This window comes from Telopea speciosissima, chromosome 9 (genome assembly GCF_018873765.1).
Source record: "Telopea speciosissima isolate NSW1024214 ecotype Mountain lineage chromosome 9, Tspe_v1, whole genome shotgun sequence".
In the NCBI taxonomy this organism is placed as follows: domain Eukaryota; kingdom Viridiplantae; phylum Streptophyta; class Magnoliopsida; order Proteales; family Proteaceae; genus Telopea; species Telopea speciosissima.
Genome location: NC_057924.1, coordinates 12,809,914 through 12,835,166, shown reverse-complemented (window position 1 = coordinate 12,835,166; position 25,253 = coordinate 12,809,914). Strand labels below are relative to the sequence as shown.

The 25,253-nt window shown below is 39.6% G+C and overlaps 2 protein-coding genes across 10 annotated transcripts in view; both read left to right on the top strand.

The window, feature by feature from the left end:
• The first annotated feature begins 195 nt into the window (after positions 1-195).
• The window catches only part of LOC122639790 (splicing factor U2af large subunit B-like), a 25,871-nt gene continuing 813 nt past the window's right edge, over positions 196-25,253 (top strand). The window contains exons 1-17 of one of the 9 annotated variants that reach the window (XM_043832752.1): positions 196-482; positions 1,772-1,940; positions 2,425-2,538; positions 2,805-2,872; positions 3,513-3,583; positions 3,693-3,734; positions 3,823-3,882; positions 17,924-17,984; positions 18,143-18,255; positions 18,656-18,771; positions 19,174-19,272; positions 19,486-19,561; positions 19,917-20,005; positions 23,346-23,412; positions 23,509-23,607; positions 24,477-24,558; positions 24,929-24,996. In XM_043832752.1, the coding sequence (XP_043688687.1) occupies positions 344-482; positions 1,772-1,940; positions 2,425-2,538; positions 2,805-2,872; positions 3,513-3,583; positions 3,693-3,734; positions 3,823-3,882; positions 17,924-17,984; positions 18,143-18,255; positions 18,656-18,771; positions 19,174-19,272; positions 19,486-19,561; positions 19,917-20,005; positions 23,346-23,412; positions 23,509-23,607; positions 24,477-24,558; positions 24,929-24,996 (1,533 nt within the window). In that variant the 5' untranslated portion in view covers positions 196-343. Of the gene's footprint in view, positions 483-1,767; positions 1,941-2,424; positions 2,539-2,804; positions 2,873-3,154; positions 3,288-3,512; positions 3,584-3,692; positions 3,735-3,822; positions 3,883-17,923; positions 17,985-18,142; positions 18,256-18,655; positions 18,772-19,173; positions 19,273-19,485; positions 19,634-19,916; positions 20,006-23,345; positions 23,413-23,508; positions 23,608-24,476; positions 24,559-24,928; positions 24,997-25,253 lie in introns of those variants that run through there. The other 8 variants (XM_043832753.1, XM_043832750.1, XM_043832754.1 and 5 more) reach the window with 8 other exon arrangements.
• The window catches only part of LOC122639791 (stem-specific protein TSJT1-like), a 19,433-nt gene continuing 17,235 nt past the window's right edge, over positions 23,056-25,253 (top strand). Inside the window, exon 1 of the mRNA XM_043832761.1 lies at positions 23,056-23,063. The gene's annotated coding sequence lies outside the window, so the exon portion shown is untranslated. The remainder of the gene's footprint in view (positions 23,064-25,253) is intronic.

Genomic DNA, 25,253 nt, shown 5'->3' with positions numbered 1-25,253 from the left:
GTTTGCCACGTGGCAATGCTGCAATGGCAATTGGTGAAGCACTAAGCATCACTTGGTCTAGCGACGCTCAGAAGCTCCCTTTGAACAAAATAAGCCTTTCGGTCTTCTGCTTCGGTGAGAGATTGGGATTGGACTTTGAACAGGCGAGTTCCTCTCTCTGCTCACGTACAAACCCGGAACTCCATTAACGGGTCCTCGCTGCTGAAGAGCTCAACCATTTGTCTAAGTCGGAAAAACGGTCCATTAGGGTTCGTAGCTCACTGTTTTTCCCCTTTTCTAACGTCATCAGCTCATCCCTCATGCACAAGCGAGTCTAGGGTTAGGGTTTCGGGCAATAGCTGAGATGTCTGGTTACAGTAGTCGGTATGATGGCAATGGCGAAGGTTACACGTCGGCGTCTTATGCGCAGAACAAAGGAGTCGATAATGGAGGATCTTCTCCTTACGATGTATTCGAAGATAGAGACTCGCAACCCAAGGTTAATTTCGTGGATTTGCACTATTTACGTTCTGTTTCTAGTCATGTTTTATGGTTCTAATGGGTTGTGTTATTGTTTATGCCTGATCTTACATCTATTTATTTTCTCTTTTGGGCCTACTTTTGATTGTTTTAGTGACTTCGATATTTGTCCTATTTTATTTTATTTCCTTATTTTGGATTCAAAAATCTGTTTCATTTTTTTTCTTCCTTTCACCATTATAAGAACATAGATTCAGAAAAGGGAATTCGCCTGTTCAAGTAATTTCAGTTACTTTTATCAGTGCATGTTTGTGGGAAAGATGGTGTTGGTAAGATTCTGTTTCTTCACAACTGACAATATTTATGTTTATGCGTGTATTTAGATGTAGGGTTGTATGAGTATATAAAATCAAGGATGCCCTATGTGAAGAATATCAAGAACAGATCACCAAAAATATCATTGTCAACTACTTGGCACCCTTTAAGAGCATATGAGGCCATCACCCTCAGATATAACACCTTTTCCAAATTCCATTTTGAGAAATTTTTTTTTTCTAAACCAAAATCCCATTCTGTTAATCTAAGATTAAACCAAATTCACCAGCTTATATTGCTGCTATTGCTAATGATTCCTATATAATTTTTTAATCCAAAATAAAGAAATAAAATCAAATAGGACCAATATTGAAGTCACTAAAAGAATCAAAAGTAGGCCCAAAAGAAAATGAATGCAATAGATGTAAGATCAGGAATAAGCAAGAACACAACCCATTAGAACCATAACACATGACTGGAGAAACAAAATGTAAGAGAGTAGCGGTCGTTACCATCCTCCCTTCTCGAGGGGAAACCTTGTCTTTTTAACATAATTCAATGAAATGCTTTTGCAGGCTATGCCTAATGTTGAATATGGTCTCTTTTGGAGGCTAATAATCCATTTCAGATGTACCTGAATTTATCACGTGATTGTGAGTTTTGATTTTCACAATCTTCTAATCAAAATTTGTAGAAGATTAAATCTGAAGGATTTCATTTTTGGTCACACTAGGTTGTGTCTGCAACATATTGTCGTTGTATCCGTGTTGAATTTGAAATATCTAAAAATTTCATGGGCTGAAGAATGTTGTAACATCAATCGATTTTTCTTTATTTTCCTAATTTCTGTACTGCTTGCTAATTGATCACTTAGCTTCTATCTGGGGAAACACATATGTTCTCTTCATCTTTCCAATCCCAAATTTTGCAGATAAGCATTATTTATGGAATTTACTTGCAAAAATAATAATCTCTTTATCCAAATTGTATCAGTATGCTTCCCGTGGATCAGATCATGAGAGATCAAGGACTAGGGAAAGCAATCGGGATAGGGAAAAGGATCGTGATCGCCATCATAGGGACTACAAGGATAGAAGTATGAGAGAAGAAAGAGGGAGAGATAAATATGATGATTATGACCGTCATCGAAGCCATGACTATGACAGGTAGAGAAATATTATATGAAAAATTGTGTGGGTGGTACTGCTTTTATTTTATTTTTTGCATATGTTGAATGTTCTATTATGTGATTAAGTGTTATATGGTTTCTTCTAGTTAATAGCGATTAGCGAGGTTTTAAATTTAGGTTCATTTGTGATTTCAAACATCACTTGACTTAGTCTGTTCCAGTTCTAATGCTTTTGTGGTTTTGAAAAAAAGAAAAAGTCTTATTAGTCAAGGACAGTGTGTCTTTATTTATTAAGAACGGTTTTAAAGAATTGAACAACTTAAATTCACGTATTGCAAGTATCAAGTTAACATGGACAGAAATTGACATTATGAATTAACTGGTTACCTCTTAGACTTGGCACATCAATGTTGTGAATTGACAAATGGATGTGAAATTGAATCTAGGTATTTGGATTCGCCATCCAACCAACAAATGACAAACTTTAAATTTATATTTATTGGGTATCTTTTTCTTTGCAGGCACCATGATTATGATCGAGATAGAGATAGGAGACATAGACATAGATCAAGATCCCGTTCAAGAGATAAATCTAGGAACCGATCTAGATCACGCTCCCGGTCTCGTTCAAAAAGGTTCTTTTGAGGAGTTCTCTTTAGTTCAATTTATTTCATTTTGGCTGAGTAAATTTACATAATCTATTTGCTGACCCAATAGTTGTAGAAGTTATTTTCATGCAAGACATCGACTTTCTTGACATTCAATTTTTTCTTTGGACATGTATTGTAGAAGTATGAGTTTATTTTGTCTTATACCACCCCAGATTGGTATAGGGCTTAGATTTTTTTAAATAGCTTTCGTAGAATTAATAAGTGGCTGTAACTCTATTTTTTCTGTACAGCAAAAGGACAAGTGGTTTTGACATGGCACCACCTGGTACTGCCGTGCTGCCTATTGCTGCTGCTACAGGTCAGTTCGTAGACTCTGCTTTTCCTGCCTAACCATCTTTGCATTTACTTAACTAACTGAACTGTGTTCCTTGCATCATAGGATAGTGGTAGTTTTTCCTTACACTTTCATTTTTGCTATGACATCTGTAGCCATTTATGATTTATTTTATTTTATTTTATTTTTATGGAATATTATTTTACTTTAATTAATTATTTCAAGCTGAAACTGAGAACCATTGTTGTGGTGTTGGCTGTTGTGTGTGGTTCTTTGTTTGTGTTCTGTGTTTATCATTTGGGTAAGAAGGCAATGTTGGACTACATGTCCCACTGTGCTACCCATGGGCGTGATCACAGTAGATTTTATGTTCAACGGGGAACCAATGCACCGATCTGCTGGATCTTGTTCGCCTTCAACCGGCAACTTTTGTCATTTGGTAGTCTTACGAAATTTCTCCCAACATCTGCAGTGATGGAATTTATTTATTCTTTTTCTTGAATTGTATTCATTACAGAAGATATCAAGATGGAACTAATAAAATGAAAAGAAGGTGATAAATTCAGTTCTGGTTGTGTTGTTGCTCTACTTGTAGTAGCAACACATCTCAATTTTTTTTTATTATATTAAATTACTTATTTTTATATTGGTAATTATTATGCAGGGCAATTACCAGGTGTTTCTCAGACATCGCCTGGAACATTCCCAAATGTGTACCCCATGGGAACTGCACAGGTATGCAAGCTAAGTGTGTGGGGAATCTCAAGTGTGTAACCTCTCTTTGTTATCCTAAGGGGTTTGAGTTGATGCTATAAGCTTATACAAATTTTGATCTTTGAATTAGTTTGGGGCTATTCCAGTGCCTATTCAAGCTATGACACAGCAGGTAATGTCAGCTAATTTTTTTCAATAAAAAATTTACCCCCGGATTTCTTTGGAACTCCTTATTGATGGCTTTTCCACCTCATACTCAGGCCACAAGGCATGCACGCCGAGTATATGTTGGTGGCCTTCCTCCCATGGCAAATGAGCAGGTAGAAGTCATTCGCCTTATCTTCTCTTTCTTGTCTTTCTTCCTACTAATTAACAAGGAAACTTCTGCTAAAGTTTTGTGACAGTATCACAGTTAGCTATAGTTTGCTACTTCTCTTTGTATCTTTTTTTTTGGATTAAGAGCTTGTATAATTGGGTGGGCGGAATTAGGGGATGGGGACAGGCCCCAAGGTGGTTTGAACTCATGACCTCTTATTTGACGAGTTGGTCTTTTGCCAACTGAGCTGACCCCTTCAGGTGAACTTCTCTTTGTATCTTAGTTCAATTAGGTTTAAAAAAATGTTCCACTGATCATAGTATGAAATGCAGATATAGATTTTCTTCCCTCCCCCCACCCGGTGGCCCCGTGATAGGTTCAAGGGTCAAGATCTCGGTTTCGGACTTGGTTCTGGTCAGGCCCAAAACCAAGATGTGCTGGATCTGGTTTCGAGGTTTCGACCCTGGGTTTCATTTTGGCCAGGCCCAAAACCGAGACAAATTGAAGATTTCGGTCAGTTTCGACCGAGATTTAGTTTCATGGATAGGTGTGAAAGCAAATTAACATGATGAAGTTTAATTCCCATACCAATTGGAGAAGTGATGCAGTAATGCTTGTGGGGCCGGCTTGGACCTGATTGGAGGCCCAGACAGAGAACTGGGTCCAAGTTGGGTTTTAGGATCCACTAGAATAACTAGGCTTTAATTGGGAATAGTATTGTAATCTTTTCTCTTTATATATATATATTTGGGGAGTTAGCTATGTAGTTGTTTCAAGTTTCCTATTTTATTTTATTTTCCTAGATTGAGTTAGTTTTTATTTTCTGTTGGAGTCTTTCTTATTGATATTGGATGTCACCAGCACAATTAGTAGTGGATTGAATATGGAATAGAAAAATTGGTAAGTGTTGCCTGCATAGCCATAACAACCTGTTCGCTGAGTGTGTTTCTCCCCTTCTCTTCTCTCTCTTTCTTCCAGCAGATCCGAGATTCCCCTCTTCAGTGAGCTCTCATCCTTTCTTTCTTCTCTTCTTCATCTTCTTCTTCTATCTCCTTCCCCTTGAGTTTCTGGTTTCACTTCACAGTACCCTACTCAACGGTACTACAGCCCCTACCCATATTAGGTTTGGTCTCCCTTATCCCTCCCTTCTTCCTAATACCCTGGGGTTAACGTCACTACCCTAGGGCGACCTAGAACCTAGAATTTTACTTCCCAAATCAACCCCAATTGTGAGAAACACAAGTAGTTTCTGTTCAGATCTCATGGTTTCCGCTTGGGTGAATTTCAGGAGTTTTATTTCCTTTGTATGATCCATTAAATAACCTGTGACTGGTTGGAATTCAGAGAGTTGGGAGTTGTGGATCTTTACCTAAAATCACACCCATTGACCTGGTCCCTTTCGAGTGAGTTCTCTCACTTGCAAGCCAGCAACCTTCCCCTGGTTTACTATGCACATCGTGGGATGGGGGTTGAAGACAACCTCAAATTGTAGTTGTATGTTTAACTCCTTTTTGTTGATTTTCCTAAATTGCCCCTCCCTACCTCTTATCCTCTTTTGTCCTTATTTTTTATTCCAAGTTTATCCCTATTCAATAAATACCATTTCCCTTTGTGTCCTTGGCCCTTTTATTTACTAAGTGACTCCTTGAGGAATCTGGTTAGTCACGAGATTGCCTTTACCCTCTTATAAGTGGACTATATTTCTTCGGGTGAGCCCATAGCAAACCCAAACAATGTTTTGAACCCAGAGATAGCACCAAATTGGTATTAGAGCCCAATTTCCTCCCTAAACTCGCCATGGATACCTTGATCTCCAAACTAGTGTTTGTTTGCCCAATGGAAGATTTCTTCCTTATTCATGGTTGAAGGGCTTGGTGAAAGTCTAGTTTCAAAATCACTGGTAGATATGCTTTCGACAACTTATGAAAATTGAAATCATCATTAATTCGGATGATGATATCTTTGTTGAGTTCTCTATTTGCTCTTATTTCGATGGGTCACAATGTTGCATGTTTCCTTCACCTAAACACATCATTGTAGTAGGTCAATCATGGCTTGATGCTCGACAAGGTGTTCTCGATCCCGAAGCAAATTTATGTACTTTAAAACCCTCTCATCTACAACAAACTATTGTCTTGAAAGGGCTGCAACATGTTAGCTCTTTAAATTCAATTGAAGCAACATCAACTGTGCAACCACAAAAGGAGTTGGAAGAGTTCAAACAAGGTGAAGAGCCTGCTGTTTCTACTGAGCTTATTGAGGAAGTTCAGTCCTTTCGAGCAGAAAACGAGTTTGTGGAAGTTGTTCTGTATCATGAGTTCATTATTCCTCACATGTTTCAAGACGGACATTTGGTCGAAGCTTCATATTTTGGATTTTGTTCAAGTTGTAGACAAGGAGCAGTAAGCCCCCATTAAAGTGTTTTTATTTCTACCCTTCTTCAAAACTTGAGTGTGAATTTTTCTCAACACAGATGGAATTGATGCAGTAACGTTTATGTAGGCTGCCTCAAACCCGATTGGAGGCTCAGACAGTGAACTAGGTCCAAGTTGGGTTTTGGGTCCAGTAGGTAGGCTTAAATTTGAGAATAATATTTTATTCTTTTTGTTTAAGTTTTGGGGAGATAACTAAGTAGTTATTTCAAGTTTCCAATTTTTTTGGGGGTAAATTACATCTAGGGTGCCTAACGTTTAGAGAAACTATGTCTAGGATACCTCACTTTTCAAAAACTGTTTGGGGTACCCAAGGTTTTAAAGAATGAAATTTCAATCTAGATCGTTCCTGAATTGACAAGAATGAAATCAGTATGGAATTGACTGTAGAATTGACTTCATTAAAAAAAAAACTCATCTCTTACTCATGCTTGACAGGTGGCCTGCATTCTCCCTCCCATTGGCTAGTGAGTTCCCCTCACCCTGACCCCCATCTAATGTAGGTCCAAGTCTCCATGACCTGAAGAAGCCCCCTTGATCATAGGGTTTTAGTAGGAGCCTTAGTATAGTTTATTTCAGTTCTATATTTAGTTTTTTTTAGCAGCCTTAAGGACTTTTGATCCTATTGGCTGAGATTGTTTTATTCTTATTGGTTCCTAGGGTATCTTTTATTTCAGCTGTTTTAAGTGATCTAATCCTATTGGTTGTTAGGGAATATTTAAGTTGTCCTACGTTGTTAAGGGTAGTTAGGTCTTTTCTCTTTTAAGTGTTTTAACTTCAGATTTAAACCTCCACGATTTAGAAAGGAGGAGTTTGAATTGTAATCTGATTTGGCCCTTAGGCTCTTATTAACATAGTACTATATCTCGCGATATATCGGTATCTCGGGCCTACCGAGATATCCGAAATATCCGAGATATCGCGAAATATTCCCGAAATATTGCATTTTTTCTGCAATATTTCGGGGGTCCATCTCGGGGGGTATTTGGCCATATTTAGGCCTGAAACTTCATGGACAGCCTTATTTAAGCTTAATAAACACATTTAAACCATAAAATTGTAAAAATGTGAATTCAAATTGGTGTTTTGGGCTTGCACCCTTGATTGACATACGGTCGCCGACCTTAATGTATAAATAGTTAAATACACATAGATTAATGAAATCACAACTTAAGTTACAAATTACAAGTGCTAAACTGCTAATAGTAGTTCTTGTGCCTCCCTGGATCAATCCCACTCATGCCTCGCCGAGTCGACGTCCATTGCTCTCTTTTGAATGACATATGTGGACCACGGTATAGAATCGGAGAAGAAACGAGTGTAGTCATCCACAAGTGTCACGTAAATGGAATCATCAACATCAGTAGGTAACCTATCCTAGGATATAAACTAGGGTTACCAATCGATCCATCCGTGAAGAAGATGATCCACTGTGATATGATGTTGGCGCCGCGCAAGAGGCGATGGCATTGGCGCATGTATGGCGGTGAGGTTGGTATCTAGGTCCGCTAGGGTATGCAAAGATGTTATCTACAAAAGATGATCCAGTATGTCCCTGGGACTGGGACTGGTAGTCATAGTCCCCTACCCCACTAAACTGCCCATATGATGATGATCCATATCCATATCCACCGTAAGGTTGTGATGCACCATAATCCGATGCCAATGGAGTGGCATGTGCGTCAAAAGATGGGGCACGCCAATGTCCAGTCGGTCCTCCCTCCCTATCACCCATACTCAAACCACCAACAGAGCTAGATAGGTTATCAATGTCCATTTGATCAGTTGCAATGTGTTTGTCGACCCCTACGCTTCTGTTGTATGTATGTAGGGGGCCTCTCGAGGGTGGGGGTGCGGGGCACGTGCTCGTGGTCCGTATCTTGTGTGGCATGATCAAACTGTGTCTCTCCAGTGAATCGGAGTGGGTCTACAGGTGCCGAATCCTGGGCCTCCTGGCCTACCACATAACGCTCTCGCATGCCGTCATATTCTTCACCAGCATCACCACCACCAACATCACCACCACCAGCATCACCATCACCACCACCAGCATCACCATCATCACCATCATCATCATTTGAGGACTTAGACCAGTCTTCATCATCAGCAACATTGCCACCAGTGGGTTGGAATGGTATGGGTGAGGCTTCCCTTGCATGTATCTGACCCTCGTCAGCCATATACTCGTCCACATCAGCACCAATCTCAGAAGCTATCATGGGGTCGGGCCTACCTCCCTCCTCATCCAACACTGGCTCACCTCTATCCCTCACCCAATCCACAATAGGGTCCTCATCGTCTGAGTCAACTTGAAAGATGTCAGCTAGATCAATGGTGCCCCTCTGTCCCTCATGTCCCATGCGTATGTGTTGCAGTTTCAGCCTCAAGTTGTAGTGCACATACACCATGTCAGATAAACGTTGAGACCCCAATCTGTTGCGCCTCTTGGAGTGGATGAGTGCAAAGGTACTCCAGTTCCTCTCACAACCAGATGCAAAACATGTTTGGGCAAGGACTTTAATTGCTATTCTTCTTAAGTTTTCAGCCGATTCCCCATACAACACCCACCATTCAGCTGCATTACAAGTTTACAACAAAAAAGACATGTGTCAAATGTTGTTTCAACTTTCAACTTTCAAATTTCAATACATATGTAATTTAAAACTTAAAAGAATTACCAGCATCACCACGTGCTCTGCCTTGTATCGCAGCCTCAGTTCCAAAACTTCCCAATGCATCCCTAAATACCTTGATCTATACCCATGTGGAAAATTAGTAAGTACTTCTTCACTACTTATTTGAAAGCATCAATAAGTTGAGTTTCCAAATGAACTCACTTCATTGTTGCAAATTGCTTGTAGACGCACATCCGCTCCAACTTCTTCACTACTTGTTTCACAAAGATCAATAAGTTGAGTTTCCAACCCAAGCCTATTGTTATATTGATACTTAGGGTTGAAGTAGTATCTTGAAATATGACATATAGAATAGAGGTATTGTCAAATGCATAGGTAATTAGTAAATAATAATACTATGAATTAGTAAACATAAAACAAATTTACTCACCACCTTATGCGTGGATGCATAAGTTGATTCTCCCAATGAGCATTTATGATATCTAAGAAGTGTTTGCTCTGCGAGGACCCACACTATAGACACTATCTTTCATCAAGTCTATTAAAGATATAGGACTGGCATGGTTGGGCCCTTCAGAGCGGAGTCGCAACATGTAGAACTTGAATTCATCGCTCTAAAACTTTCACCACTTTGCTTAGTTTGGTCCGAAGTCCTCGGATGACATCGTTGTTTGTGCTTCCCTCCCATTTGCGCCTTGGAACCCTTCCATTGAAACCACTCCTCGAAGCAAACATGCTTCTCACCGCCTTCTTTGTCTCAATGCTTTTGAGGGCAATGTAGTTGGTGGCAAATCTTGTGATGCCAGGCCTAACCAAGTCACCCCCACATTTTTCCCTCAATAGATTGAGTGCATAGGAGTGGTTGTATACAAAGTTGGTGACTTGTCTTGCACTTTCAACCACAGTCTTCACCAACTTTAACTTTCCCATATCTTTTAGCATTAAGTCAATGCAATGGGCTGCACAAGGAGTCCGAAGAGCCGGTACTTATTATTGTTCATCATCTTCTCACCGCCACTTGAAGTTACTTCCATTGTCGCTATAACTGGACAACATTCTCAATACCCACATCTTTTTCCACTACTTCCTTTAACAATCAGTAAATATATTTTGCATCCTTTATCTCTTTGGATGCATCCACGATTGAGGAACACTGCCTCCCCATCACAATAAATCATGAAATTGATGATGGACTTTCTTGTAGGCCCAGTCCATCCATCTGCCATTATAGTCACCCCATATGTCTCCCACATATTCTTCATCTCACTAATGTACTCATCAATCTCACTCTTTTGTTGAGGTAGATAAACATTCATTACCTCATATGGGGTGGGGCCCTTGAATCCTGGGCCAGCCTCTGCAATGGTATCTATCATGGTATCATAATGGGGGCCTTGTGCAGTGTTTGTTGGGATGGTATGGTATAGCATCCACTTAGCTATTGATTCTTTAACCAATCCCTTCATCCCCTTCCATGCTCCTTTGATTCTGGGTTGACTGCTTCCTTTCTTCTTATGCAATTTAGGATCAGATGTTGATGGTGGTACTGGTACTGGTAGAGGTGTTGGGGTTGCCCTCACACTTTGTGATCTTTTAAAAGGATTCAAAGTTTTAGGACCTCCAGAATCGCCACCTCCTCCACTACCCCCTACTCTTTGTCTCTGTGATCATCTTGAAAACTTCCTCTACTCCTTGAAACAGTCCGCCTAAAATCCCTAGCCTCCTCTGCTTGTTTGTATGTCATCGTGCACGCAATGTCATCATCGGAGGAGGAGGAGGAGTCATCATCATCATCATTGTATCGTCTTCCTCCTCCCATCGAACTCCTCACTGTATCCTCAAGTTGTTCTCTTATCCTTTGCTTGTCGCCTTTCCTCTTCTTTCTTCCCCTCAAACTATCACCAATCTCCTGGCTACTTAGAGGGACCATATGACAACCTACAACATCTTTAGATCCTCCATCGATGTTGTTTAAGTCTCTGACCCACCTCCCATAAATTGCATGTGACAATAATTACATATAGATTTTCTCTTATCCCCATCAATGGGAGTACCATGTAACCATGCAATGTCACCCCTATCTGGCTGGTTGGTCTCTCTTGTTCCCTCTGTTCTCTTTGTTCCGTCCCCCTTTGTTGACTACTTTCCCCCACCTTTTGCTTGCCCTCGCACGTTGTCTATCACGATCCGCCATAATGATACTTGTTTACTGCAATGTAAGTAACACAAATAATTAAAAAACTTAATGTAGATGCACTTCAATTGACACTTTTAGATTACTAATACACTTGTATAGTTATTTAATATTTTTCCCCTAACCCTTATATTTTTCACAAAATTAAAACCAATTTTTTATATATAATGTTAATATAAGTATTGACCTAACACAACAAAACTATGAATTAGTAAACATAATATACATGTAATGCATCTCAAAACATATAGAAATAACTTTCATATTTTTTCATTATTTTTTAAACTTAAAACTCATATTTTTCCTTATTTATTTCTGTTTTTTTAATTTTTATATATTTTTCTTAATTTTCGAAAATTAAAAGAATTATTTAAGAGCAGAAAAATAAATCCGACATCGTGAAGCCGTAGATCGGCCATTGGTGTCTAACATATATTTAATTCATTACCATCTAAGTCATATTACCCTAATTATTTCCTATTTTAGTTGTAGGAAAATGAATTTTTAAAACCAGAAAAAAATAAAAAAATACATATGGGAAAAAATTTCGACACCGTGAGGTCAGAGATCGGCCTCCGTGTCTAACATATATTAATATCATCAACATCCAACAACATTTGTACAAAGTTTTTTAAAAAAATTGTTTTAGAGAAATATAATTTACCTTAAATAATGAAATTAGGCTTGGATGATGAGCTTAGATGACCCTCCGACGTCTTCCCGGCGACAAGGAGCTTCAATGAGGCTTGGAAGGGAGGAAGAAGAGAGAAAATTTCATTTTCAGCAGCTCTCGGTCGAAATATCGACCAAGAGCTGCGAAATATGAACTTTATAAGGATTTTGAATGTGACACTATTGTCACTTTACAATATCTCGCGATATATCGTGATATCTCGCGATATATCGTGAGTTCCACGATATATCGTCGAAATATCTCGATATATCGACGAGTTATTGTACTTTTTTATTTCGACCTTGTTTCGTATCTCGGTCATGTCGAGATTCACGAAATATCGCGATATATCGCCGATATTTCGCGAGATTTTATACCATGCTTATTAATAAGAGATCATGGGAGAGGCTCCCCCACCAGCTTTATGTTTAAAAAAATCGAGCTTTTGCTGTTGGCCTTTGCTGCTGCTGCTTCTCTCTTCAGAGACTGTCTTGTGTGTCGTATCAAGACCCCCCTTGTGAGTCATATCAAGGTTGAAGGGCTGGTGGACTCCAGTGACTCCTTGCATCTTGTAGATCGGGAGGTCCTCTCTTAGCTCTTCTTCAATCTGCTACTGTTGGAGATCAGTGTTATTCAAGTAAATATTTTATATAATTCTGCAATTACTTTCCTCTTCTTAATCCTCCACTTAACCCTAATGGATTCCTATAACCCTAACCTCACTCTAAAATCTGTCCAGCCTTATCCCTCCACTCAAAGTCATTCAAACTTCAGCCACAGATCCCTTGTTACCTTCCCTCCACTCGATCTCAGTTACAGCCCATTCCAACAGTTAAAACCCTAATCCCCTTCATTCCCCATTAAGCCCTAAAATTCCAATTTTCAGATCTTATACTTCCCACCGTAAAAAACCAACCAAATTCCAGTCAGGTTACCCTTCCACTATCCCCTACCTTTGATCCAAAGCCCTGCCCCAAAACCTCACTTTAAACCCTAAATTCCATAGTTTTCTTAATTTCTAAAACCCGATACCCTAACCCTAGTTCTGCAGAATTTTGAAATTTATTTAAACCTTGATATTTTTATACCATAATAACCCCCTAGGTCTGCGTATTAAAACCATATAAGATTCATCCCCAAATTCTAAAACCTAACCCTAGTTTTGCCCTAGAAACACCTAAATCTGCCCAATCTGTTATCGGATTTAGAGAAGGATCTGTTATTGGCTTCTAGTGGGATTATTCCTATCTAGAACTACATTACCGCCCTTGGTGCCATGCTAGGAGACTCGATCCCCGCACTCACCCTCCTCCCCCTCCCCCCTTCCTGCCCCCACCTTTGCCCTTCCTCTGCAACCCGCTCCCTTTTCCTCTCTACCTCCTGCAACCCCTTGTTGCCATCGTCTCTCTCTCTCTCTTTCTCTCCCTCCTTCTTGCTATTCTCCTCAACCCTCTCTTTTTCTCTCTCCCCAGCCCTACATCCTTCCCCCTCCCCCTCTCAACCCCTGAACCCAACCCCTTCTTTGTCTACCGCCCACCCCAACCCCAACCCCAACCCCTGCACCCAACACAATCCCTTCCCCCTCCCTCTCTCACTGCAACACCTCCTCTGTACCACTCCCCCTTTCCTCAACGATTAGACCTACCCACTCCACCCTTTCAATTGCCCCTACTCCCACCCTACCCTCTCTACAAACTCTTCCTTTCCCTGGGACGTCAACCCACCCCACCCCTTCACTCCCACTGCCCTCTGCAAACTCCCCCTCCCTCTCCTGTTGCAACACCACTCCACCCTTGCTTTTCCTCTCCCTTCCTTGCCCTAGTTCATTGAAAGTTGCATAAATGCCAAATACCAAAGAAGCTCCAACACTTGAAGTTGGAAGATTCCTGACGGCCAGAACAAAGTCAGGAGCCAGGACAGTCCCATTGAAGAGCAAAGAGGCTAATGTGTTTGGTTGCGTAAATCTGTTGGTACATGTATTGATTCTGGATTCGATTCCATAGAATGACTTTCTGTGGATTTGTAATTCTGAAAGATTAACTGTTTGGTTACCATGATTCTGTGACATGAATCTTCCTAAATAACTGTTTGGTTACCCTGAGTCTGTCAGTTGGATTCATTTGGAATCCGATTTAAAAGCTATTTGGTTCCCATGTTTCTGTCATTCGTTAACTCTTTTTCCAGCCTAACATATGCAAGAAAAAGAGTTTTTACATACTAACTCCCTCCTCCCATACAGACTAATTGCCATTACCTTGCTATTAACACTACCCCACTAATGTAATTGGCATTACCTTGCAATCCAACATAAATAAAAAATATAGGAACTGATAGGTAGAGAAAAGAGGGATTGCGGACCGGTAAATGAGAGCTTAGCTGAAAACCTGTACATGTAGGTCTATTCATTGAATTCTTTTGGATTTTGAGCGTTGGAATGGGAAAGACCGGGCAACTGGGCTGCCCAGCACCAACGCCTTAGGGAGGAGACCGATGAGGCACAACTCATATTGGAGCATCTGTATGAAGAAAAACAAAATAGTTATTTATATATACAAAGAAATACGGAGAAGGAAATCCACTTTTCTGTACTTCTTTGTAGTAGTCCTTGATTTCTTCATTCGGGGCACGGGGCCAGGTAGCCACCGGCCGGATAAACTGGAGTTAGGAGTGGAGAGAACTCAGTCTAGTCTGCTCTGCCCTTTCAACAGCTAGCCTTCCTTCCTAACTGGCAAGCTAAGTAAGCTAATGCGTACCCTTGGTAACAAGCAAGTAAACTCTCGCTCGCTAACACTTCGCAAGTAAACTACCTTACTTAGCTTTCTCGTCAGGTAGTTGCGATCTGATGTAGGAGATAAGTTCGTGTAGGAGCCAACACATACATTTGTTCTGGAATTGATTCCTGAGATTTGCAATCACTCTTTCCTCCCGCCCCACTGGTCGTCTAAATTCTATTAGAACTCAACAAAGGACCTGGAATTCCTGATTCAGCCTTAGTTTGATTTTTCAAGACCTGTAGAATTTTGGGAGGTATGCCTATCGAGTGGAGAATACATCCGCCATGATTGTTTCTACGGTTTCTTGGGAAGCGAGGGGAGGAGGAGAGGGCAGGGGTGCAGGATTCACACGAGAGAGAGATTAGTTTGGTGTTGCCTGCTGGCTGAGAGTGCTTCTCCCCTCTTCTCTTTCTTCCAGCAGATCCGAGATTCCCCTCTTCGGTGAGTTCTTTTCCTTCCTTTCCTCTGTTTATCTTCTTCTTCTTCTTCTTCTTCTTATAATATTCTGTTCTTATGCTACTGCCGAACGGGTAGGGCTGATAGAGACTTGTTCAATCTCCTTCATCCCTAATTCTTTTACTTCCTTCTTTCGCATGCTGGTATATATCCCAGGGGTGACCCTACCTGTGCCATTTGGTTTCGAAAACTTGTTGGATAGTGAGATAACCCACTGAGATCAGATCTGCCTGTTTTCAGTTCTTCTCTGAAGCAGTTCAAATGGGGTTTGCAAAATCCTATGTAATCAAGGTTTATAGGTTTGAGTCAACCCGTTAGGCCTAGTTTCCAATAATACTCCTCCCTCTTGCCTTTACCCCTCTCTGTCCCTTTAATTTGTTTCATTCCAAGTGTATCCCTAGCCTTTAATTCTTCTGGCATTAATTCTGCCGAATTGTTCCAGCCCTTTGGGTCCTCTTGAAGCTTTTCCATTTGTTATATGTCAACCTGTAGTGTAGACCAGTACCAACAACATTCCCAAATAGGACCAATGAATTTAGATAGTCTGTCTGAACAATTGGGCAGAATTAATGCCAGGTTGAACGAGTTCCATACCCTGTTTGAGTCCCAAGATATGCATTTGACTATTTGAGAGCTCTTGAGAATGCCATTCAACAAGAAGATGTTGAAAGACGGGATGAAACTCAGAGGAGTGAAGTCCCTAATGGCCAGCCACGTCAATTTGTGCATAGAGAGCCCTGTAAACGACATAGGTTTCTTTATCCACTAAGAGGTGACGTCACCATTATGATGAGGACGAAGAAGAATGGGAAATGCTCGATATTGTGCCTAACATGCAATGGAAAAAATAGGGCTGGTGACATAACAAAAAAAGTGAAGATTGATGCTCCCTCATATGATGGAAGACTTGATCCAAAAGTCTTCTTGGATTGACTTTTAGACATGGACCACTACTTTGAGTGGTATGACATGACTGATGCTCGACGCGTAAGGTTCACCAAAATGAAACTTACGAGGCAAGCCAAATTGTATTGGATGAGTATGGAGCGTCATATTCAAAGAATGGGACATGAACCTATAGAATATTGGGCTGAAATGAAAGAAAAATATCTCCCAATATCTTATAAAGAACGGATGTTGGACCAGATGATTACTCTTCGGCAGGGCAACATGTCAGTTGCCTGAGTATACGAGTAAGTTTGATGAATTGATGGTTCGTTGTGATGAAAGATGTGGATTCCCAAACCTGCCCTACATGAAATTTGGTATCAGAGACAGGTTAGTACAGCTTGTACGTGTATCATTGAGGACAAGCTTCAGCACCTTAAACCTGATTTATTAGAGAGATACTAGTGCCTATTTTCACCGGAGGTGAATTCTTCCCACCGGGGAGAATTGATGAGGAAATCCTTTAAGGATTTATGCAGCCACATGTCACTTCATTATGGCTAGATGACCAACAGTATGTTTACTTATTATTATTTTTTTGTGTTTTTATTTGGGGGACAGAACTGTTATGTACTAATGTTTCAAGGGAGTTACTGCTGGAGAAGTAGTTATTAGGGGTAGTTATTGCTGGGAAAGTAGTTATTAGGAAGATTCTTCTTTTTTTTTTGGTCCATTTTGGGTTTAAAAAGACTGTATTTGGAGATGGAAGCAAGCAAGGAAAGAATGAAAGCATGAGTGAGTATGCAATTCTTGGAGTGAAACCAAGATGGTGTGAAGCCAAGATGATCTTCTTTCTTGTCTTATCTTTTTCTTTTCTTCTTCTATCCACTCCTTTCTTTCAAACTCTATATCTACAGCAAACCATCCCTGTTTGATCCCCCAAATTTATTGTTGTTTATTCCATCATATTTCTCCCCACCTTCATTTTCATTTCCTAAGAGCATTCCATTTGTTCTTTCAACTACAATAGCCCGTAAACTCCAATAAATCGTACTTGTGGCTAGAATAGGACTGGTTTGTAGTTTAATGTGGTTTCCCAAACCTGTTTTACATCACCTATTTAATACAAGAGCCTTTTAAGATTCTCATTATTTACTGTTTTGCCACTCCCTTCATACATTTGGGATAAATTACAGAATTCGCCACTACCATTACACATTGAGCTTCTTAGGCACTTGGGTGGAGCCATAGCTATCCCAAATGGGGTTTTCGGACCCGGAATTGCATCAAGAAGTTAGACCAAAACTTCTCAACATGCCCATGGGTTATTAAATTAGAGATTTTAGAGATCTCTAAAATTAAAGATCAAAAGTGTGTGGGAGGCCTGCCATTACTTATGTAAGTTGGTGGTAGTAACATGGCAATCTTGGTATAAAATTGACGGGGCTGATCCCTGTTGCCCTAGAACTTAATGATGTGCTTCTATTCCCATTACTATTTTAAGGATAAAGAGAAGGGCAAAGCCTTGCCAAGTTTGCTTTTCGCCCTGGTTTATGGTTCTCAGCTTAGGTCCTACCACATCTCATTGGCCTCATGTATTGTCCAGACGTAGTTGAGGCTGGTTGTAATGACCCCTATGCTTTTAGTGTCTTAACATCACAACTTAAGGTGTATATGACACTGGGCTGTTTCCATTTTGAAAGAATTTAAGTAACTACTTGAAGTGATTTTGGAGAAAATCCTAATTACATCCTGTTGAGGCCAGCATAAACAGTCAATTTATGTGGTGTTTGTAATATTGTACATTTTTTTAATATTCTTTGTACTTAATAAAATAGTACAACTAGTTACCATTATCTCTAAGAAAAGGAAAAGTGAAAGGTGAGTATTACTAATGTTATGTCGGTTCTTAATCTGACAAACTGGTAAACATTAAGCTTCTATTTGTTTGAACCTTTCTAAATGGTTTCCCTCTTTGTCATTTTGAAACAGACAATTGCAACATTTTTTAGCCAGGTTATGGCTGCTATTGGAGGAAATACTGCAGGTCCAGGTTGGTTTAATCCACTTGTTTCATTTCATATAAACAGCCACAGTCAATATATGAATGTGTAAATCTACATGTGTATGTTAGATTTGTCAGTTTAGGTTGTTTTCTCTTTTACATTAGAATTTTATTGTTAAAACAAAGTTCATGTCATCTATTTTTAGGTGATGCTGTGGTCAATGTGTACATTAATCATGAAAAGAAGTTTGCTTTTGTGGAGATGAGAACTGTTGAAGAAGCAAGTAATGCAATGGCATTAGATGGGATCATATTCGAGGTATGCCAATTTTAAAGTTCAAACTCCTTTTCTTCTCTTTCTTCATTTCATTGGTAGAGGAAATGAGTTTCATAGGAGATGATATCAGGCCAAAAATAAAGGGTGAAAGGATGAGCCTTTTCACATTTATTGAAGACTGATGTAGAGATGTAAGCACATTTGTTCTTGTTTGAATAAGTCTTCTGTAGTTTATACAGATCTGACCGTTATGTCTGCATGATCTGGTTCTGGTTCAATTCTCTCTTAATCTAATGTCAAAATACTAGTCTTTGGATGGTAATCACCTAAGAGCTGAGCTTAACTGTGGGAAATATTGGTAGTTTTACATTTTAACCTGAGCTTAACTGTGAGAAAAATTGGTAGTTTTACATTTTAACTGATGTGTCTCTTGTCTTGCTAGGGGGTGTCTGTAAGGGTTCGAAGGCCTACTGACTACAATCCTTCATTGGCTGCTGCTCTTGGACCTAGCCATCCAAGCCCTAATCTCAACCTAGCTGCTGTTGGTCTTACACCAGGGTAGGTTGGGCAGTTTATTCATTGAGTAGTTTTTTTTTTAAAGGTAATTATGTTGCTTATTGATTGAAAACAAAAGTTGAGTTTATGGGGCAAATGTCAGTCACCTTGAAACTTGCTTAAGAATTTGATTAAGTGTTTTAGATTCCCAACACTTGTGACAAAATCTAGTATTTGAGATGTTGAATTCCTTATGGGCTTATCTCGGATTTTGAAAGAACAATTTAACCCTGTAAGTCAATGAGCTTTAAACTTTTAATCATGTTGATTTATGTGGGAGGATTTCATCGGGCTCGATTAGTTATTTTTCCTATTTCTTTTCCTTTTTTATAAATAGATCGCATTAGTGTCAGTATGTATTTGTTCACCTACTGTATTTTATGTTGATTTGGGTGTGGTTGACAGAGCAATTGGTGGAGCAGAAGGACCAGATCGTATATTTGTTGGTGGATTACCATACTATTTTACGGAGGCACAAATAAGAGAACTTCTAGAGTCATTTGGGTATGATTCCGTTCCTAGTCTCCTTTTACTGAAATTCTAACTCATTTCTTCTGGGCTTTTGTTTCTTGACTGTCTATGGCTTTCCCTTGTTATTAATTCTTGTACAATGCCTAATAGAGCATCTCAGATGCACCAATGAATTTTGTTCTCATATAATTGCCCAATTATTGTAGTTTTTAATTCTCTACTGCTGTGCTATCAAAACGTTTCCAGGCCGCTGCGGGGATTTGACCTTGTCAAGGATAGAGACACTGGGAACTCAAAAGGTTATGGTTTTTGTGTATATCAGGTTTGTGGAATGAAGTGGTGGAATTTTTGCAAAAGTGGAAAACATTTTTAGATCCTGCATGCAAGATTCTTAGTCGACTTGAAAGTGCCTTAATTCTAAACCAAACTTCTCTGTTCTTTTGTTTTCTCCAACTATGATCATAGATATGATTCTGCCAGTCCGCTTAACTATCTCGTGTTATTAATAAATCAATTCAACGAATTCTCTGAATAATTAATTTAGTTACTGAAATCCAGTTTGGGGAATAATGATTGACGTTCTCTGTTTCCTGCCTTTTACTTTTTTGCCTCTTCTCAATTGTTGGAGCACCATTACTTGTGATTTTAGTAAGCTAGTTAGTTTGCATTCATTTCAGGATCCGGCATCGACAGATGTTGCTTGTGCTGCACTTAATGGTCTTAAAATGGGTGATAAGACTCTTACTGTACGCCGTGCCACTGCCAGGTTGGTGTTTTCTTATTTAAGGAATCATGAAATAGTGAATAGCCCTAAATTAAATAAAAGCATGTTTGCTACTCTAATTCATCATTTCCATTCTCTAGGTGCTTAACTTGTTCCCCTCATGGTTTGATAATTCAGACAAACTTCCTTACTTTTTGGGAGCAAGATACGAATAAAAGAATAGAGATATTCCATTATTTGGGAGCGATTATTTAGTAGGGCAAAGGTTTCCTCAACGGCCCGTTGAGATGAGCTTATCTCAATGGTCCAAAGATCTGGCACATGGCAGATTGATGAGCCCAAATTTTGTGGAAGGGTAGATCCCAATGTCCCCTGCCTACGTGTCAAGGTTCGGCCTAAATTGATATTGTCTAGTGGCAAAATAAATCTTTGAAAATCTAGGGACTACGGAAGGATGGATGGAAATACACGGATGGCAGGACACATGGCAATACACTAGAGGGTACTTGATTGAATTAGGTTTTGGAAATTGACATGGGGCTAATTCAAACCTAGACCTGTCTATCCAACGGTCAGAATCACCACGTCATCCTGCCACGTGGCTTCGATAGTCCATCTCTCAACGGGGCACTGTAAGTTTAATTGGAATTTTAGAAACACTGATAAACTGATGATACTTGCAGCATTTTTTGGTGAAGTCTAGTTTTTTCTTTATTGTTTCCATCAGTTTTGATGAGATCTACTCGTGACATGGAAAGCCTGAGAATTTGGAAAAGTAAAAGTTCCTGGAGTTAATCTACTTTCCTTGGGTCCTTCAAACTATGAAAGGGAAATGTGTGTGTGATTTGCTGGTTCATTTCGTGGGAGCAGCTTTCCATGGGACACTGATGCAGGGCATCAGCCCCAAGCCCAGCCCATCATTTTCGGCCTAGGCTGGCCAGGGCAATTTTGTCCTTGCGATGCCGCTGAAATGTATCTAGTGGCCTTGCTAGGAAGCCACTAGAATATCTCCTCATTTTAGTATGTCTTTTTGTATTCCAAGGCATGATTATGAGCCTTTTTCTATTTCCTAGGACTATTAGTTAGTCTTTTCAATTTCCTCAGTAGTAGTCTAGAGTCTAATGTTAAGTTTTAATTATTTGCTTAGGTCTTCTCAATTTGACTTGTTGGGAATTACCTTGTCTTGGAAACCCAAAAGTCTCTTTATTGTATTTTTGTAGTTTCAAAAGGCATTTAGCTTCCATGCCTTGGCTATAAAAGGAAATCGTGGGAGCCTCTCTTGGCAACTATGAATTAAAATAAAAAGGCTCTTAATGTAGTTCTAGATTAGTAAGAGACCAACTAGAAGCCAATAACCAGGATCTGCTATGAACTTGGTAATCTGGCTAGGTCAAAATAGGTGAAAATTGTAAAATTAAGGTTAGGGTTTGATGGTAGGGTTAGGTTAAGTTGATGTAGAGGAGTCTATCAGTGAAGGTCTCATTAAGTTTTAATGGTGTTAGGTATGTAAACTTGAATTGGCACCATGTTAGGTTTAGATTTTTTTGGATTTTTGAAAAGGGAATAATGAAGGAATCTAGGGTTCAGGATGGTCACCTAGGGCTGATGCCTGGATCGAGTTTCCCTTTGGTGAGAGGAGAGTTCGATCCAAAAAAGGAGGGATCTTGTTGGCTGGTTTGGTCTAGGCAGAAATTAGGTATTGGGAAAAGGTTTAGAGATGGAGGGGATGCTAGGGTTTGGGTGGTTTAGAGGATTAGAAGAAGAAAGGTTAGGGTTGGGATGAATCAAACTTACTGTTGTTGCAGAATTTCCTTGGCAGCAGCTTGTTTGATTGAAAAACTTGAATCTAAATTGAATCTTTAACTAGAACTTGAAGGAGATCTTCAAAGAACTTGGAAGGAGAGCTTCAAAAGAACCACCTGGGCTTCATACCGCAAGGTGTCGATTGGATCAAACATTGTCCCACCAGCCTTGGTCAAACACTAGACAAAAATCTTCAATGGAGAAGAAGAGCAGCAAAAACTTTTTATTAATATCAAAATTCGTGTTCAATACTGTATATAAAAGACTCAAAAATAGACTCGTTCACTAAAAAGGAAAGGCCTAACCCAATCCTTAACCTAATAGGTAACTTAAACCGACTAGGAAACTGAAAAAGACTCCAACAGAGTCCTATTCCAGCCCCCACTAAACCCTTAAAAGAAAACTACTAAAATCAGTTAAACTGAAGCATTTGGTGAACTGGTTCAATTTATGAACAAAAACTCCAAATAAAACTATGTATGGAACTAAAACAACTAATCTCGTATACAATTCTTTACCCATACTTTAGGTCCATAAACGTGACCTATTACATAGAAAACCCATGGGATCAAAGGCGCAACATGTATAGAACCCAATCCTAGACTTTTCCTAAGCAAATAAGCCCAATTTGGTGATGAATCTGCATCAGCTCTCTTTGAGAATTCTCACTTGCAAACTCAAGTGGCCAAAGGTGGATCTCTTTTGGTGGACCTAGGTGGATTCCTAAGGTGGCTCTAGTGGATCTCTAGTAGCCAAAGTTAATTTTATTTATTTTAATTATCCTCTTCTTTTAACATCAACTTCAACTATACCCATCATCTTCAACCTCTCATCAAACAGCCCAAGTCAACACAACCTAAGAACCTTCAGCCTTAAACCCAAACTCTTGAACCGTGGCTAAGTGACTGTTCACCTTCCTTAGCTTGCAGCCCTTCTTTTGATCCAGAACTGTTTCCCCTCAATCCCTTAATCCTCCATTACCATTCCAACCTTAATCTTACCTCCATACAAGTCCCCAAAAGTTCTACACAACATGATCTTAATCTGGTTGTCCCCCAGAATTGATCATGAGTTGCAGATCCTTTAGGATCTGCCACCAGATACCTTCTCTGGTAGCAGCTTTCCATGTGATCTGCTGGTTTATCAAAGCAGACAACTTTTACTGATGCTTAGTACATACCTTCATTTTTAGTTTTAACTTCAGAAATATACTGACTTAGCCTGGAAACATGTTATACTATATGTTCAAGTGGGTGGATGGTGCATGCTTCCACAAAGTGAAGTAGATAATCAAAGAGTAGAGCAGAGGATCAAACTACATTATTTGTACTAGTGACGCAACACAGCTATTGATGTTTTAAGTCTAGCATGTTAGACATGATTACATACTTGTTGGGAGATCATCTTTGGCAGGTGTTTGCAGCTTTTTCTTCGACAGATAGATACTCTGAATTTTGATATTGGGCATGTTAGAAATAAAAAAAATCTAAGAAATGGAGTAATATTGACATATTTAATGAGGTACAGACACTTCAGATTCATGCCATTGCCTAAGAAACTTCTTAATTCACTCTTCCAGCAGCATGCAGGCAAAACCAGATCAGGAAATTATATTAGCACAAGCACAGCAGCAGCTCGCTATGCATGTAAAGTAACCTAACACCTTCCCCTTTGGCGCACTTCTGGTTCCTGTCATTTCTTTTCTCCCAGACTCTTAACTAATGTATGGTTCTGGATTGTAGAAAATAGCCCTGCAGGTTGGTGGCGTAAATATATCTGAAGTTGCAATGGCACCTAGAGGTCCTATGGAGACTCCTACTAAAGTAGTTTGCTTGACTGAGGTATTATGTTTTGCTGTACAAGCCATGTCCAGAAACTTTCTGTGGGTCTTTGGTACAGCTGTAACTTCATTCAGTCTTAAGCCAGTCTAGCAGAACTCACGTGCTTGGGCTGGCAAAACACAACCTAACCCAAAATTTGGGTTGGGCATTAGTTGAGGCCTTGGGCCAAGGGGCATATTGCATGTGAAGATGGTAAAAGAAAAAGGGGGACTTTACATTGCTTTCTTTTCTTTTATTTAATTTATAAAAGTCATTTGAAGTCGCTTGTAAGTTATTGTACTCTAAGCTGACCCAAGATCTGTCAAACGTTCCACCCCACTTAAGTAAATTGGAGTACTGGACTCAATTAGACCGTCATTTTTTTAAAGACCATCTTGGGTTGATTCTTTGGTTTTTGGGATGGGGGTTGACTCACCAAGCTGTCCAAGATGCAGTTAGGGGTGCTAGAGGGTTCCAATCATATCCGACCTTATTACGTGCATTTGTTTCGGTTCTGTTACATCTGGGTCTGATATTTATGGTCCGTCTCAATTCACCAGATGTTTTTTGGGGGTGGGGGTTTGTTTCAATAATCAACCATTTGAGGTATAAGAAAGCATTGAAACTTGAATTTTGTGGTAGGCAAATAAACAACAATATAATGGGAAGTGTATTTATTCTCTAACTGCATGTACTCATACTTTTTGGCTTCCTATTATGGAAGCTGTTTGCATATAGACCTGAATCTTTCCCGGCTACGAATTGTCCTAGATGGTGGACCCAAACCCTAGTATTTAGGGTTTTGTTTGGATAATTGGCTCTGGGAGTACTCTGAAGTATTTGTGTCTTGAGTTTTATGTGTTATTCCTTTGTGTTTCTATGCTAAAAAGGTAGTATTGGCTGATGAGCTGAGGGATGATGAAGAGTATGAAGAAATATTGGAGGACATGAGGGAAGAAGGCGGGAAGTTTGGTATGTACCTTTTATATGGATTGTTTCTATTTCTTATAGCACTTGAGAATTAAATATTCTGTGCAACTCATACCTCTGTCTGTCATGACCTGTTTGATGTGGAATGTCACTGCTTAATTGCAAAGGGCCTTCCATTGCCATGTTCTTTTATCCTGTTAAATATCTGGGACCAGATGAATGAAAGGGTTGAACTTTGAACTGGCAGTTGCACAGTTCAAACCAGTCAGACCACTTATTGAGCTAGGCATCTAGTTGCATTACTTGTATGAATTTTTACTTAGGGTCCCATATAAATCCTTTTGAAAAGAGAGTTTGCCATTGCTTGCACTGACACAAAATCTTTCTTATTTTGAATGGCTGGATGAATCAGGGTCCTTGGTGAATGTTCTGATCCCTCGACCAAATCCAAGTGGAATACCAACCCCTGGAATTGGAAAGGTACTGAAATTATTTTCTGCTATACCTAATTGTAATTCCTTGATCCTTTGTGTACTGATTGAGTCTCAATTTATAGCATCTGCTAATCAAACATTGTACTCCGAGTTTGTTGGTAGAGATACTAAATGAGATGAAGTAAACATGATGGGACAACCTTACTGGCGTAGGATGTAGATGACGATCGCTATGCCAATTCTTACCCAATGCTAGGCGCACATTTTTTAATGTGCCACTACAATTTGATGGAAGCCTTCTGA